Source organism: Salvia splendens, chromosome 1, assembly GCF_004379255.2.
Source record: "Salvia splendens isolate huo1 chromosome 1, SspV2, whole genome shotgun sequence".
In the NCBI taxonomy this organism is placed as follows: Eukaryota; Viridiplantae; Streptophyta; class Magnoliopsida; order Lamiales; family Lamiaceae; genus Salvia; species Salvia splendens.
The window spans coordinates 46,155,732-46,172,578 of NC_056032.1; the positions used below are offsets into that span (position 1 = coordinate 46,155,732).

The following is a 16,847-nucleotide window of genomic DNA, read 5'->3' on the forward strand; positions in this document are numbered from 1 at the left end:
GGTCCCTTGTTCTTTACTTAATGAAATAAACACTTCTATATTTAGGTAAAGTTTTTGTTCTTTAACCAAAATTATTTTTTAAAGAATAAACAATCTTTTTCAAATGAACTGATCTTTCTTATTTTCTATATACGTGAATTATTTACTATTTATTATGAGAAGATAATTGAAGCAACAAATTGTTTTAAGAAAATTACAAAAATTGACTGAAAACTAATGCAATTATGCAACTTTGCTTTTACAACAGAGATAGATAGATAGTTAGTTAAATGTAGTAGAAATATTTCTACATAGATATTTGAATAACGAAAAAAAGTAGAAAATACAAAAGATTATGTTATTGATATTTCAGTCCATTTTATCTTATCAATATTGTTCTAAATATTCAGAGATGATGATCAATCTTTTTATCATTTTGTCATTTCAGTTTTACCAAACCACTATCTTGAAATAACATAGACATAGATTAAATATTTAGTTAGGAATTATCCAATGACACTTCACTCTTGTAACATTTTTATATGTGACTTATTGATTTAAAATTGGTCGGATTTTTTATTTATTTTTACAAAATTGTGTGTGAATTCTTATGCAAAAGCTATGTGATTATTCAAATTCGAAAAAATTACACGCACAAGCAAAATTCTTTATAAAATCTTAGTATTTTTTTTTTGCATTTGTGCTTCGTGATTTTATGATTTACTCTCATTAGAAATTCAGACAATAACCTCGACTCAAGATACTGAAAGAGGAATAGAAAACACATGAGGCGGATGAATGTAGTTATAATTAAAACATCATCAAACATCGTGACTCTCCTCATCCTCATCCTCCTCCTCCTCCCCCTCCTCCCGAGGAGCGACGACGGTCCCCATATCCGCGGCTACATCAAGAAAATGAAGCAAAAACACAAGTACAACACTAGACACAAACATATGAATGGGCCCAAAAATCCAAAGAAACAATGGCAATGACAAGTAGAAAGCATGTAAACCCATCGACCAGAAATAGCTTCCCCTGTTCACCACCCTCCACACGTACTCCTCCGTCACCGGGCACTCCTTCTCGTTGCTCCGCCCCCTTTGCCTCGGCACGTTGATCAGCAAGCTCGCGTGGCTGTAGTACCTGAAAAAAACACACACACATCCAGGCATGTCACCCCGCGACGCGTGCTGATATATTATATCATTAGATGATGGCATGAATTCCTAACAGTAGTACTATTATTACCTGATCGACTGCACGTTCAGTAGGAACGCGCAGAGGAAGCACACGAGGATCGAGAAGAATTTTATCGACGACCCCAGCTTACTGTTGTCCCCGTACACCGCCGCGACAGGGCGCCGCCCGCAGCCCCCGCCCGACATCAGCACCGCCATCACCGAGCACAGCATGATCGCCGCCGACGCCAGCACCGTCGACGCCATTATGTTGTTCCGCAGTGTCTGGACCGACAGGATCCCGTTTTTCGTTGGATCCTGCACAACTTAGTTGACAAGACGATTTCTCCCAAATGAGAAACATTTATTAACCCTTTTTTAAAGAAAAAATTAAGTAAGAGAGAGAAAGACAGAAAAACCTCCATCATGGCCCGGATCCAGAGGCGGCGGTTGGCGGCGTTGATCCCGATGACGGTGGTGTCGGGGTGGCGGATTACGCGGCGGAGGAGCCACGCGTGATACGCCGCCATCACCAGCAGCCCTAGCGGCACCAATGCATAATCGAGAGTGTATTTCTGCATTTAGTGAGAGAAATTAATAGAAGAGATGAAACACAAAAGCCCACCTCAATTAAACTATTTTTTTTGGATTAGTGGTGGGTTTATTTATGCTAAAATGAAAGTATACATACAAATTTGTCTAGATTATAAACATGCCTAAATTAAATTATTCGGTTTAACTGGAATGCTTTGTTTAATGTGACATTGTTGTCATATGCTTAACGTGTAATAATAAAATATAAGAAAAATAGACTTTGAAAGAACACAAGTAAAACTAAACTATTTGTACAAAAATGGCATTATAGTATGTGAAAATGTAGATAATTTATTTTCCCATTTGCCATCTATATGAGTTCGTCTTCAAAATTTTTATTACACAAAGTTTTAGTTTTTTCGCAATTTTAGGTCATAGTATTTGATTTGTGAAAAATGTTTCATTTTGAATATCATGAGATAGTTGTGAAAAATTGAAACTTTGTCAAGGATTACATGAGCTTTAATAAAATATTAGGTAGGTATTTAATTAATTTAGAAAGTATCCTATTAAGGTCAAATAGTGAATTAAAGAGTGTACAGCACTAAAAATAGTATGAGCTTTATTAAAATATTAGGTACATATTTAATTGGTGGAGAAAGTATCTCATCAAGGAGGTCAAATAGAAAATTAAATTGTGAGACATATTTTTGTGGTAAATAAGAAGTATTATAAAGGTAAATTATAACTAGTGATATTAAAAAAATAAAGTCACACAATGCGAATGCCTTATATTAATACTACACTACATAATTGTTTCACATTTTTTATGGAGGAAAAAAATATGTCTTAGAATTATACCTTAGCTATTTTAACTTTTACTTAGTAATTAATATATGTGAACATTTTTAAAATATTAATCAATTTATGTTCAATTATTATAAATAACATATTCGATAAAAATTTAAATCATCAATCCTATATGTATACATTTATAATATTCATATATAGATTCAAAATGCATACATCTATATAATTAATGATTTATGAAGATGATTAATTTTATGAACATAAATTAGTCAAAATAAAATTTGAATTATATAAAATAAAAAATTAGACAAGGAAGCGAGGATCCTTTTCCTCTCGACTGCTTAAACCTATCGATTCAACCATCACTCTCTCTCTAAATGGAGGCAGAATCAAACTGAGATGCCGCCGGCTGATTTTCTCCGGGTATAATTGAAATCGAATTTCTTCTTCATTTTTGTTTTCATTGATTTTGAGCTGCATTTGACGCATAAAAAGCATGAATTCGGTTTCTGAAGTGTTAACTTCCTGGGAAATCAACAATGTAGAAATTCCAAGACAATGCGCTAGGGTTTGATTTTTTTTTGTTAGCTTATATGATTAGGTTTCATGTTCAATGATTTCTGTTTGGATGTTTACAAATTTGGTTAAATGAATGACTGATAAGTGATAGAATGCCGCTAGAAATGTATATTTTGGATTGTTCAAGCCCTCGTTTCGATTCAATATGCTAATCCTAGGGCTATTTATCGCCTGTAATTGCTTCAAACAGAACAATTTTCTTATTGTTGTTTTTTGCTTCCTGTTGAGCTGCAGATATAGTGCTAATTGTGATTGGTTATATGATGAAACAAACCATTTGTTTGTGCCGGGTATGAGTATGTCGAAGATATGGTTATTTTGAGCTGAGAGGAGAAGCACGTTTGTTGTTTTTTGCTTTTTGAACTGGGGGAGATGGATGTTAGAATGGTTATGTGACTCTTGTTTTTCTTCTGTGGAAGGTATGGGCTTCTGATATCGGCTGTGATGAGGAGAATGTGCCTCGGACTATCGACTAAGTTGTTGAATATATCTGTAGCTTCCCTTTGTAGAACCAGGCAATTGGAGAAGGCTGAAGCTGCTTTAATTGATGGAATAAGACTGGGCGTGCTACCGGATGTGGTGACCTACAACATTTTGATAACGGGGTATTGTCAAGTTGTTGGGTTCGAGGCAGGCTACCATGTCATTCACCGAATGAAGGAAGCTGGGATAAATCCGAATCTTATTACCTATAATTCTTTGATGGCTGGTGCCACTAGGCAGGGCTCGTTAGCTTGCTGTCTTAATATGCTCGATGAGATGCTCGGAAGGGGAATAGATCCTGATGTATGGAGTTATAACACGTTGATGCATTGCTATTTCAAAATGGGAAGGCCAGACGATGCATATAGGATTTTCAGAGAAATTCTTTTGAAGAATATCACTCTTTGTCAGGCCACATATAACATCCTAATTAATGGACTTTTCAAGAACGGGTACATCAAGGATGCTTTGATGTTATTTAGGGATTTGCAGCGTCAAGGATATGTGCCGCAGATAGTGACATACAACATTCTTATGAATGCTTTATGCAAGTTGAAGAGGTGGAAGGGTATAATTAGACTTTTCGAGGAGATCAGGGAATTGGGTATTGCACCAAATGCTATTACTTACACCACAGCTATGAAGTGCTGCTTTGGGAGTAGACGTTATAAGGAAGGGCTTCAAATATTTTTCGAGATGAAGAGCAGAGGGTATGCGTATGATTTGTTTTCCTGCTGTACAATTGTTGCTGCTTTGGTTAAGTCGGGTAGAAGACTAGCTGCTGAAAGATGCATCGCACACATGATTAAGATCGGGTATGATCTTGACATAGCGTCGTACAACACCTTAATTAATTGGCATATTAATGAAGGCAAACTTGAGAAGGCCTACAACTTGTTGGGTGTGGCTGAATCGAGGGGACTGGATTGTGATATTTATACCCATACCATCTTGATTGACGGGCTTTGCAAGGCTGGCAATTTTGATGTTGCTGAAAGGCATCTTGACCACATGAAAACTATGGGTTTCAATTGCCTAGTTGCTTCTAATTGCTTTATTAACGGTCTCTGCAAAGCTGGCTACATAGATTATGCACTGCAAGTTTTTAACGCGTCAGATATGAGGGACTCGTGTACTTACTCTTCCTTGGTGAACAACCTTTGCAAACAAAGGAGGTATCGTTTGGCTGCTCAACTCTTGCTATCTTGCATTAGATCAGGTTTGAAAGTACTGAAGTCAGATGAAAAGAATGTTAGTCAGGGACTCACTCGATTAGGCACCAAAAGGGATGCCAAGAGATTTAAGCTACAAGTTCGAAGATCTAAACTATTGCAGTATTGATATCGCATTGATGTCTATCCGAGCAACCAGCCCTCATCTGCCACCATTATTGATGCGTCTTATTCCAGAAAATGTGAGGATTATTTTATCATGCCAGATTTTGACTGTCACTAATGCATATCTTACACTAGAAACATTTGGATGGTCGTTGATTTTGATTCATGGAGATGGAGAAGTTCTAATACTGTTAGTTTTAGATCTAGTCGGTGTTACTTGAGTGAAACAATGACGTGATATTATCAGGCTTTGGGTACTGTAGCGGCATGCGGAACATTGTGCTGAGGTATTAAATGCCTCTGAAAGTGTTCCAATGGGGTTATGTACTCGTGTCGTGTGGTCTCTATTCCTAGTGACTTCTCCTTCTAGCCTTGGTAAAGCAGGCAAGATCTCCTGCAAATTGCAGAGAGAACGATTGCTGGATAAAATTTGGTTGATGGGACCAGGTATCGAATCCATAGCTTATGCTTTTAACTCTGTTAAATTATGTTTTCTTCATGTTATTTCTGATATTCCCATGCCAACTTGACGTACTTTCGAGTTGGATATTAAGCTTGCATCCCTTTCCTAGTTACTAAGAAAATTGTCGGTCAAGATTCAAATAGTAACTATATCATGATTAGCAACTGTAGTATTATCTGAGGATTTCTCATCACACTGTTTTACTTATTTATTCGTTTTGGTTGTTGCAGATGCAACCCTTCCTCTTTTCATGGCCATTGACCAGGCACAATAATTTATGTCAAATTCATCTAGCAGCTGGTGGAGGCGAGTTTAAAGCACAGTCAGCGCTGTAAAATTTATCTTCAACTGACAAGCCGGCAAGTTTTCTGTATCATATTCATAGTTGCTGCAATGAGTTTGTTAATATATTGACAAATTAGGTGCTAAGTAAAAAATTCCATAAGTTGACAGACAAGAAGTTTTGTGGTGAGACGATACTCCCCACTTTATCTTTAGAGGCTTACACACGAAGAATTGTTCTAATCCATGAAAGGCTAGATTTTGAAATTGAGGCTTGAAAAACATCTTGGCTCGTGATGTTTCAAAACTAGGGAAATTGTTCAGACTTGGTGAGCTTCAATACGTTTTTGTTGTTGTTGTTGTACGACCACATACAATACATACATGATACATCAATGTGTATGTAAATTCTGCAATAGAAATTCACATATCCTTTTAGCATTTTTTATTTTTACTAGCATTTGATAATTTACGCATTTTTCGTTGCTTATCTGTTTATTAGCCCTCTCTGGAAACTGGTATGTTATGCTCGGTTTTCGAGTTCATGGGCCTTTCTTGGTAAACAACTCTCATTCTCTCTCTCACATGTGGTACTAATGTTTGAAGGCAGTTAGCATGTTTGAAGGCACTTATGTCCTGAGCATTTGGTTCTTGCTAGTTATTTGGAATTTCGAAATTGTTGTCCTTTTATTTCGTTTTTTTTTTGCCATACCAAGCAAGTGCCATGAAACTTGCTTGATCTACATGTTTTACCATTTTTTAGTTCACAAAAGAATCCACTACCTTCGATGCACATTCAATAAAACCCACATTTCTGCCCCATTGAAACCGATAAATGTTTTGGTGGAATTCGAACTCGAGAACTTTGGTCCCCGAACATCCACTTAACCACTAGACCGTTACAAATACCGTTTTTTATCATTTCCGTACCTTGTCATCCTTAGTGTTACATGTCTTCGAACAAAGTTGAAAATTCTACTAATTCTTGATTTCAAGAACTTAATCTTAGTTTTGATCATTGCGATTTGTGGTGCAATTTTTTTCTACTATTTTTCTTCTATATAAATTGGATTTTAGGTAGGACAGTACATTTTTATAGCATCATATTGCAAATCAGGAAAAGGTCGAAATTTTCTTACACGTTGAATCATTCATATATTTCGGCATATAGTCAACACATAAGGTTTCTCTCTCTTTAAAAAAATTTGACTTTATTTTTGTTGGATTAAGTACACTTAATCCTCATTGATTTTGGATGATCTTTTGTTTTCTATTGGGAACTACTCTTGTCTGAAAGATGTATAAAGAGGCTTTCCATTCAAGTGTGATATTTTGATTTTTTTCAAGATTTACCTCCTATATATTTTAGATTGATGGCTTTAAGAAATTGCGCATTGCTGACAGTATTTCATGATATATAGCATTGGTTATATTTTTAATAATGGATGGTTGCATATATGATTTAGAGACATAATGAATTTGCTATAGTACTAATTTTGTAGTTTTGAAAATCTTCTTCTTACTATTTTCGAAGAATCTAATCAAAATAAACTATTATTATAATTAATTTTTTTAATTCAAATTGTCTTGAACACCTTAAAAATTATACTATTCCACAAAATATCAGAATATAAGGTCAACATACGAATTTGATTTTTTAGATAAGTGTGTCGAATTAAATGGAACTTTAATTTTTATGAAAAATACTTATAAAATTATAAATGACGAAAACAATTTTTAATATTAGAATCGAATTAAATATATAAAATAATATAAACAACGATAAACGTGCATTAAACGAGCGTGATGCTCATATAAGGTATGTAACATATGATTAATTCATTTCTATTGATTTATATTTTACCAAAATAGCGCATCATATGTACTCCATATATTAATTATAACATAAAATATAATTATGAAAAAAATAAAAGCAGTATGACATAGAGAGATAATTATGTAAAAAAAAATCATTTTTTCTCAAATATATTGGACTATAAAACTCTGAATTTGGACTTATATCATTTTAGGCATTGACTTCCAACTTTTTCATTAGTACATAAGCATGATTGTAATACTTTTTTCTCAAAAAATAACCTCTACTATTATTTTTCAAACATTGAATGTCATTTCCTGAAAAATAATTCATTAACACAAACTCAACAAAATTTCATTTGAAAGACAACAATGACAGCCGCTGCTGATTCACATGACATTAAAAATGGAATCAAAATAAATTCAAAAAGTCCACGCATTTGACTACGAACTTATCCACACTATTAATAGATTCTTAATTTTTAATATTGGGATATGAACAACTATATCCCCTTAATCATCATGTACATTATTTTTGACTAAGATGATTCTAAATCTTGCTACCAAGGTAATTGGCGGTTTTGATTTTGAATCGATAACCGATCATTCTGATTCACAATTAAATATAGAACAATGAGTATAAGTAAAAGAAAAAAATATTTGCATTGATATTTATTTTTAAATGCAATATTTATATATTTATAAATAAATTTTTAAATAATTGTGAATTTAAAACTACTACATGTTTACCATTATACGTTAAAATAGAAGATATACGAGAGTTGATTGTAAACTATGGACTCTTGCATTTCTTCTATTTTCATGAGAACCTCCGATATTATGACGAAAAGTCTACTCATACACCTACCTTGCACCTTAAGGAACTGTCTTTTCAAATTGATAGTTAATCATCGATTTTTTATTCCATTTAGTGTGAACGAAAACCCCATCAACCCTATTCCGAATTGGAGTCGTCAGTTAAGTTTAGGTCCAAAAAAACCGATTCTAGTTCAACCATAAGATGCCATGGAATTTATGGCTAATGTAACGACGAATTGAGCACCAACGCATATAAAGAGCCACTGAATTCGTGGTAGGCACGAGACTACATGTGTACATGAAAGATTTCTTGTAAATACGATAATTGCACGTGATTTGAGAAATGTAAATCGGCATAAAATCTCCGATCTTCTGGCGAATAGCCTCGAGGAACCAACTTGTAAAATTCGCGGCTAATCATCAATTTTCGATTCCATTAATGTGAACGGTAACCAAACCATCTAACTCGCTAAGTCAATCTCCATTCCAAAATTTGAGTATCCCGTTAAACTTGGGTCAAATCGACGATTCCAGTTTAACCATGAATCAATACACATTTCCTTTTTTAATGTAAAAACAAAAATCCCATGAGAAGCCTCATCGCAACTTCTCCCAATCCCCATATAAAGAGTGAAATAAATCAAGAAAGGGAAAAAGAGAGTCAAAGTCAAAACTGGGTAGTAGCAATTTCTCTCTCCAAACACACACACTTCCATTCCCTTTGATTGCATTCCCTTTCTTTCACCACTTTCTTTCTTCCCAGATTGGGAAACTCTTTATTTGTCAACAGGACTTCCAATCTCTGCGACGCGAGGTAATAAAGGTTGAATCTTTTTCCTTTTTTCCTTCAAATTATTCCATTTCCTGCCGCGGCTCGATTAATGGGCTTTTGGGTTTTGGTGGGATTGAGGCAAAATGAATTGCTAGCTCAGGAAAGTAGTGATTTTGGATTATTGAGCTTGAAAATCGGTGTTTTGCACAAGATTGTAGAATTTTGCTAATGCCAATGAGATCCGAGTTTATGTTGATATGCTCATATCTGCTTGCTTTTGTATGTATATGTGTGTGTATATCAGTTTATTTCTTAGAAAAGCATCAATTTTTAGCTGTGGAATAGTGTTAAGATTCGAATGCTAGTTAAAACCAGTAGCACTCTAGCAAAGTTTTTCCCTGATTATGGTTAATTTCAAGATAATGGATAGTTTCCCTCAAAAGATGGGGATTCCGAATTTATTCTTTGCTAAGGAGAGGAATAATTTCTTTAAAAAATTAGTAAAATATTTCAAGAACAGAGTCATTTTCAAGAATTTGTTTTTGATGTTGCTAATTCAGGGCTTAACAGTCAGTTAAGGTTGCTGATTTAGTTGCTCGACGATCTTTTATGATTCTTGTTGTTGTATATAAGTGAAGAGGATCTACGTGACATTGATTACTGAATGCTCTCGTTCCCAGCAGTGATGCATGTACGGGTATCAGCTTGAAGCGTTGATTTTGGAGGTTTTCAAGTGTCGAATATGGAAGATACCAGTCCTAGAACGGATACGTCTACTGATGCTGATACGGAAGATAAAATGGTTAGTACTAATCAGCCATAATGCAGTTTGTGTCTTTTTTTCTCGTTTTTCAGAAGAATATATGATGTAAGCTATGTGTCGTAGCTTCTTTTAATTTAGTTTTGATGCCTTATGCTTACATTCTTCTAACCAATAAACCACTGTGATTAGTTGAGAGATCAATTACATGGAATAGGTGCTTCCGATGGAAGTGATAAGTCGAGAGATCAAAAGGTTCTTGAACTCTTCAATTTTTTTTCCCACGCGCATTTTTTTATTTTATATAGATGTGTAACTGCCACTACCTTATGTAGACTCTCCGTAGGCTTGCTCAAAATCGGGAAGCTGCAAGGAAAAGCCGCTTGAGAAAAAAGGTTGGTTTCTTGGTACTTTTGACAAATCCTTTTTTACTTTAAATCAATAACATAATGTCACTCTTTAGTTGTCCCATCTTGAATAGTAGTATCAAGTTAAAGCTCTGGTAGTTCGATATGTTTTTGCTCTATTGGTATATTTGTAAATTGTCAATTCTTATCTAGCACTAGTATTTTTCTAAATTTGAGGTTGATTTACCTTAATAAGCGGACTGCTTAAGATCTAGTGGAATACCACAAGACTTGAGATGTTTAGAAAATCTTGGTTATTCATATGTCATTTGTTCCTTAGAGAGTCCATTCTTTCATGTGATATGTGGTTGTAGAATTCTTGTTTTCCGGGCATATTGCATATACAGGTATTGAGTATGAATGATAGCAGTCGACGGACAGATGCTGGTGCTGTCTGCTAACGAAATTATTTTTCCCTAACCGTGAAAAATTAATTAACGGCAAATTTGGTCAATCTAGGGGAATTCCTCATTAGTATCGAATAGTGAGCCTGCAAGTAGTATTCTTAAAGTTGTGCTAAAGAAGCCTAATATTATAATGAATGAGGATAATCTACAGAGTATAGTAAGTGTGGGTTTACTATTGTCTGTGACGCCAACTTTCAGCATTTTTTAAAGAATGTTTCCTACTTACTTTTCACTTCAAAAACCCTCGACTTTGGAAAAAGTTTGTTCCTTTGTCAGTAAAAGTGCTTTAGATGGATCATGGATTCTTAGGCTGATAATTTCATTTGTTCCCTTTTCCTTTACTCGGAAATTGTTTGATGACACTCACCCGCACAATATTGTACGATTCTTGAGAGGGGCTTTTCCATATGATTCATCGCTACTTCGATTTTGCCCAACATTATTTGTAACTTGCTTCTGCATTTGTGATACAGGCCTATGTTCAACAGCTAGAAAGCAGCAGAATGAAGTTGACACAACTCGAGCAAGAGCTTCAACGAGCTAGACAGCAGGTTTCTTGCTGCATTCTTTGTACAAATATGTAATTCCCGTTTCCTCTATTTTGTTTCTCAATTTAGTGAATGATGTTTTTTTTCCTTTTCTGAAGGGGATATTTATTTCAAGCTCGGGAGAACAATCTCAATCGAATGGTGGAAACGGTATCAACCTCTCATTTTGACTGTCTACTTTCGTTACTTATAAAAGATTGTTTTTTCGTTCAATTCAGTTTTTGAAGAGGAAAAAGGTTACAAGCTTCTATCTTTTGAATGTGGGAACTTTCTGTCTGGCCTTAATAATTAAAGAATAGTAGAAATCGATAATTTGTTGCATCAAATCCGAAAAATGAGAATTCTTTATAGCCAGCGACATTGACATCCATGAATATCCACTTGTAGGTGCCATGGCCTTTGATGTTGAGTACGCGAGGTGGCTGGAGGAGCACAACAAGCGGATTAACGAGCTTAGAGGTGCTGTCAATTCTCACGCGGGCGATGGTGAGCTCCGCATAATCGTCGACGGCATTGCGTCACATTATGACGACATCTTTCGGATAAAAGGTGATGCTGCAAAGACCGACGTCTTCCACATCTTGTCGGGCATGTGGAAGACGCCTGCTGAGCGATGCTTCCTCTGGCTAGGCGGATTCCGCTCGTCCGAACTTCTCAAGGTTTAGTCACATTCTATCATTTTAAGTTTCTTGATTCATGTGATTTCTGGTTATTATATTTAGTTTTTGAATGTTTTTTTTTATGCAGCTTCTAATTAATCAGTTAGAGCCATTGACTGAGCAGCAGTTATTAGCTATCAACAACTTGCAGCAGTCGTCTCAGCAAGCCGAAGACGCTCTGTCTCAAGGAATGGAAGCGCTGCAGCAGTCGTTGGCCGAGACATTAGCTGGTTCCCTCGGTCCAACAGGCTCGTCTGGAAACGTTGCCAACTACATGGGTCAAATGGCGATGGCGATGGGCAAGTTGGGAACTCTCGAGGGCTTCATTCGCCAGGTTAGCTACCGTTTTGCTTTTGTGTTTTTCGTAGCAATACCATGTTCTTCTTGCCTCTTCAAATGCAAGGTGCATCCTCCATTAAATACTCCCTCCGTCCAGCAATATGTGTAACGTACGTGTAAAAAGTTAGTGAAATATGGGTCTCACTTTTATATAGCTTTATATTGAAAGAGACAGTGGAATGTGGGACCCACTTACTGAATATAGTAAATGAGACATGTAATGGCGGACTGACTGAAATGGAAAAATGGGATACATATTGCTGACGGAGGGAGTAATAATTACGGATTGGTAAACTCTAATTGAGGACTACGAAAACCTAATATAGAATTTCGCTGAACCTCAATCAAATTTAGTTCGGGGTGCCCCGTACATTTGTATGCACGCGAGTTTTGTTTTTTCTTCTAGAAAAAGGTATTTGATTATCCGTCATACAATGTAACGTTACGAACGGAAAAATCTTGGTCGCAGGCGGATAATCTGCGGCAGCAAACTCTCCAACAAATGCACCGGATACTAACAACTCGTCAGTCGGCCCGAGCTCTCTTGGCTATCAGCGACTACTTCTCCCGTCTCCGGGCCCTGAGCTCCCTCTGGCTCGCGCGTCCCCGGGAATAACGTCTGTTAGTAGTTTAGATGGGAGATGAGGGATCTTGTGGTTCTTGCCTTATTGAAGCAGTAGGAGTTGAGGGTGATTTATTTCAAAATGTAACATTTAGCTTCTGCAATTGTACTGCTTGTATAATTTCTCCCCCCCATTGTAAAATTTGTAGCATTTTTAGTTGTAAGTGTTTGTTTCAACAGTTTAGCATAATATAAATTCAAGAATTGGTTGATTGTAGCCTTGTTGGAAAAATCTTGATTTGAGAATTATTTTTGTCCTTGTAAGAAAAAAATGGGGGAAAAGGGGAGAAATATTGGTAAATTGCCAGAAGAACTTTGGTTATATATTCTGATTTGTTTCTCAACTTTAAATATTAGTCTTTTAATCGTGAATGCTAACCTTTTTTTAAATTTTGTGATGATAAAATAGTCCAATTTTTTATTTGTAATTTATTATTAATTTAATATGCACATGTTTCAAATTAATGACATGATTAAGTAATTTGTATGAGAAATTATAATACACATAATAGTCAGAATTTTCTAGATGCTAAGCTACCAAAAATTTAGTTTCAACTTCAATCTCTTTTTATAATCTTCTAAGAAGTCTTTTAACCAAAAACGTGTTCTACTATAATTTGTTATTTTAGTATAAATTACTACATTTCAAGGAAGATGACCCCTTCCTTTGGGAGTGAAAATTTTATGGTCAATCCACATTAAATTAGAATTTTTTCTCCTTCCTAGGCGGCACAAGATTTTTTATAATTTTATTTTGTGTATTAAGTGAAGAGAATAAAAGAGAGAGGAAATAAAGTAGAGATAAACGTGTTTCTATTTTTTAATAATACTTAATTTTGGTTGTGATAAAAAAAATCGGTCATAATTTCGGAAAAAAATGCTCAATACGCAAGCCTTTCAAAATTTAAGATTAAATTTGCACGCCTTTCAAAATATGGGATCGTGACATGCGAATTTTTCGGAATAAGAGATTTTTGAGGTTTTATCTATTTTTCTCTTCTTTTTTCTTATTATTTCTTTCATGATATTTATAAATTAACCAAATTACCCCTGATTTATTCACTACAATTTTTTATTCCAATTATTTTCACCCAAATCACCAAACACCAGCTCCAAAAATTAGCAATTGAAATCCTAGAACGTCTTTCTCTACCCCCTCATGCGCAACCTCCAATTTGCAATCTTTCTCTTTCTCCTTCGTTTTTCCACTCTTTCTCTTGCCCTATCTTTTCTCTTGTGCAGCCGTCAGCGACCACACAAAGTGGTCCTTTGTTCACGTCTTCATCGACACGGCTGTTGCGTACCATCATCCCCTGCTCTCTAAGTCAGTCGGAGCCTCCCGTCACGCTGTTGCTGTAGCATGTCTTAGCCACTGTCGCTCAATGGCAACCAGGGTGCCGCCTCTTCCGGTTTCGAGACTGTCAACCGCCGCCGTCTCCGGAGACTCTTAGCACCCGTCGCCTCTCTCCCTCGGCACCCTTATTTCAAAAGCAACTGGACACCTCCGTCTTCTCTCATTGCAACCCCCCATCCGTCCCCAAATTTAGAGAGCTAAAATCCGTCGACTATCTCTTGTTGCACACCCAAACATTTCCATCACTCGGTTCAGGCGATGTCATCGCGCCTCGCTGACAGCCAGTGTCACCCTCTCGGTGCTCAGCGCCGTCAGCCCTCTCAAATTCGCCACGACACAGCATCCTCGCTGCTCGAACTCCCTCGCCAGCCGCCGTGCCTCATTGATGAATCCGCGAATTATTGATGAAGATAAATGCTCGTAAAAATAAATTACGACACGGTGAATTTACGTGGTTCGATTTACTGAAGTAAATCTACGTCCACGGGAAGAAGGGAGGGCAAGATTGTATTGCTTGATCTGGGATTACAGCTTACAACACAGACTTGCTATATGCTTTTATCTCTAGAGAGCTTAACCCTTTTCTATCTGATCTAAGTTCTATTTATACATTGAACTAAGGTCGTGGTTTGCAGCCCCACTAACAAGATCGTGGGTGAGCAATAACTGCTCAATAACTGCTTCGTACCACTAAATAGATCGTGGGTATAGCGGAGGTCGTGGAGGCCTTTCATGAGTCCACTAACTCCTAGTTCGGTCGAATGCTGAGACCGAACTGCTGGACTTTACCGATCAGCTCTTGCCGATCTGAGAGGAGAGCTTGACTGGTCGGCTTTTACCGAGCTGTAGGCTGAGTCCGAACTCTTGGGTCGTGCCGAACTCTTTGGTGCCGAACAGATACTCTTTCTTGGGCTCTGGGCTGATGGGCCGTCACTGTTATTGGGCTTGCCATTAGGGTTTAGTTCGTACCCCATCACTACCCCCTCCGAAAAGCGAAGTGAATCACTTCGGCGAGGTGAGTCACTTCGGCATTCTGGATAATGGTAAGGGGGAGGCTGACGTCAGGGGACGTGCCTTGCGCGTGCCTGCATTAAATGCGACAGTAAAATCCGGCCGTTGAATCCTGAAAAGGTGGGATTCGAAACGGCGCAACGATCTCGAAATCTTTCCCGAATCTGATAAATATGCTCCTTTCTTCATCATTGAAGCACTTTTGCTGTTGCGTCTTCTATACTCTCTCTTTTTCGAGAAATTTTCTTCCGCTTTCAAGAGCTTCTTCCGACTTTCTTCATCTTCAAAAAGTAAGAAAAATGTCTTCTTCTTCTTCGGAGTCGGGTAGCGGTAGGAAAGGGGATAAGGGGTCTTCTGGCCGGAAAGAGTCCGGGGAGAAGACTGTAGAGTATTTCCATAGTATTTTGAGTAAGGATACTGTGATATCCCTACCCGAAAAATACTTTTTTCCTGGGGGGAAGGCGGTGGTACCTGACGGTGATCATAGGGCTGACTCCCCGCCGGAGGGGTACGCCACCGTGTACGAGGCCTGCTTAGAATGCGGGCTTCGTTTCCCCCTCCCTTCTGCCTTTATAGATTTACTAGATTTTTTTCAGCTTCCTTTAGGCCAAGTGACTCCGAACTCTTGGAGGCACTTGTCGGCCTTCGCTGCCGAACTCCGTAGGTTAGGAAGGGATTTGTCTTTGAAGGCGATCCTTAAATTCTTTCAATTTAAGAGGAAGGGGTCTTGGTTTTACTTGATCCCTTTACAGCCCTTTAGAGCCTTTTGTAAAACGAAGTGGCCGAAGTGGCAAAATCGCTTCTTCTACTATGATAGGACCGCGGCTCCTAGTTTTCCCTGGAGAGGGCCGGAGTCCGTTATCCGTCACCCTCGGCCTGAACCGTTGGACGAGCTCGATGGCGAGCTCAACAAGATTCCCATAGTTAGGAAACAATACAAGGAGTCTGAGCTCGTCAAGGGCGACGTTGTGTTCGACATCTCGTCTTCGGACGAAGAGGCCGAGGGTGAGGATTTCTCTTTATCTTTATGCTCTACTGCTTCAACGAAGAAAATCTGACTTTGCTTTCTTGCTTTTTGGCAGTGTTCATGCTGAGTAAAGCTAGCCGCAAATCTTCGGAGTCCAAGGAGCCGGAGAGGCCGAAAACCACCAGCTCGGCGTCTGATGCCGAGAGGACTCCGAAAAGGCAAAAAACCTCTTCGGATCCGAAGAAGCCGGAGTCGACTTCGGCAAAGGGGAAGGGGAGGGCTCAGAAGCCCCCGAGAGCGCCAGAGAAGGACGTGGTCTTGGCGCCTCCTTCGGAACATATCTGTGAGCCGTTTTTATGGCCCACGGACTTCGCCGAGGTGAATTCTCTTCTTGATTTTCTGGCCTTGCTTTTTTCCTGTATTTTTTGTGGCCCCTTTGTTGACTTTTTTCTTTATTCATTTTCAGAGGAACGATATGCTCTCCAAGCTCGTCGCCGTCGAACTCTCCAAAGCGTCCAATGACTATGCCGAGATGCAGAGGAAGTTGGCGGCTGCTTGTCATCGGGCCGAACAGGCTGAGGCTAACTTTGAGAAGGCCAGAGCTGCTAGGATTTCGGCCCAGGATGAAGCTCAGTTTGCCAAAAACCAGCTCGTCATCCAGCGAGAGCAGACGAAGCGGAGCGATGCTGCTGCCGTGGTTGCCCAAGGGGAAGCTCTCC

General features: G+C 37.9%; 3 protein-coding genes across 8 annotated transcripts; 2 read left to right on the forward strand and 1 right to left on the reverse strand.

Moving 5' to 3' along the window:
• Positions 1-800: 800 nt before the first annotated feature.
• LOC121792711 lies at positions 801-1,758 on the reverse strand. Its single transcript, XM_042190768.1, has 3 exons — positions 1,580-1,758; positions 1,231-1,478; positions 801-1,125 (listed from the first exon to the last, which is right to left on the reverse strand). Exons 1-3 carry the CDS (start codon positions 1,739-1,741, stop codon positions 801-803), a joined length of 735 nt encoding a protein of 244 aa, XP_042046702.1. The 5' UTR covers positions 1,742-1,758.
• Positions 1,759-2,820: 1,062 nt separating this feature from the next.
• Positions 2,821-6,096, forward strand: LOC121802327 (putative pentatricopeptide repeat-containing protein At4g17915). Of its 3 annotated transcripts, XM_042201988.1 has the most exons (4): positions 2,821-2,927; positions 3,318-3,373; positions 3,503-5,350; positions 5,597-6,096. In XM_042201988.1, exon 3 carries the CDS (start codon positions 3,528-3,530, stop codon positions 4,905-4,907), a length of 1,380 nt encoding a protein of 459 aa, XP_042057922.1. In that variant the 5' UTR covers positions 2,821-2,927; positions 3,318-3,373; positions 3,503-3,527; the 3' UTR covers positions 4,908-5,350; positions 5,597-6,096. The 3 variants fall into 3 exon arrangements, with proteins under 3 accessions (XP_042057922.1, XP_042057907.1, XP_042057914.1); XM_042201973.1 differs by having other exon boundaries at positions 3,318-5,350; XM_042201980.1 differs by lacking the exon at positions 3,318-3,373 and having other exon boundaries at positions 2,835-2,927.
• A 2,835-nt stretch (positions 6,097-8,931) lies between these two features.
• Positions 8,932-13,013, forward strand: LOC121756098 (transcription factor TGA2.2-like). Of its 4 annotated transcripts, none has more exons than XM_042151574.1 (9): positions 8,932-9,105; positions 9,735-9,856; positions 10,007-10,069; positions 10,150-10,209; positions 11,102-11,179; positions 11,275-11,326; positions 11,564-11,835; positions 11,924-12,169; positions 12,644-13,013. In XM_042151574.1, exons 2-9 carry the CDS (start codon positions 9,797-9,799, stop codon positions 12,788-12,790), a joined length of 978 nt encoding a protein of 325 aa, XP_042007508.1. In that variant the 5' UTR covers positions 8,932-9,105; positions 9,735-9,796; the 3' UTR covers positions 12,791-13,013. The 4 variants fall into 4 exon arrangements, with proteins under 4 accessions (XP_042007508.1, XP_042007494.1, XP_042007516.1 ...); XM_042151560.1 differs by having other exon boundaries at positions 9,738-9,856; XM_042151582.1 differs by having other exon boundaries at positions 8,933-9,096.
• The last annotated feature ends 3,834 nt before the right edge of the window (positions 13,014-16,847 follow it).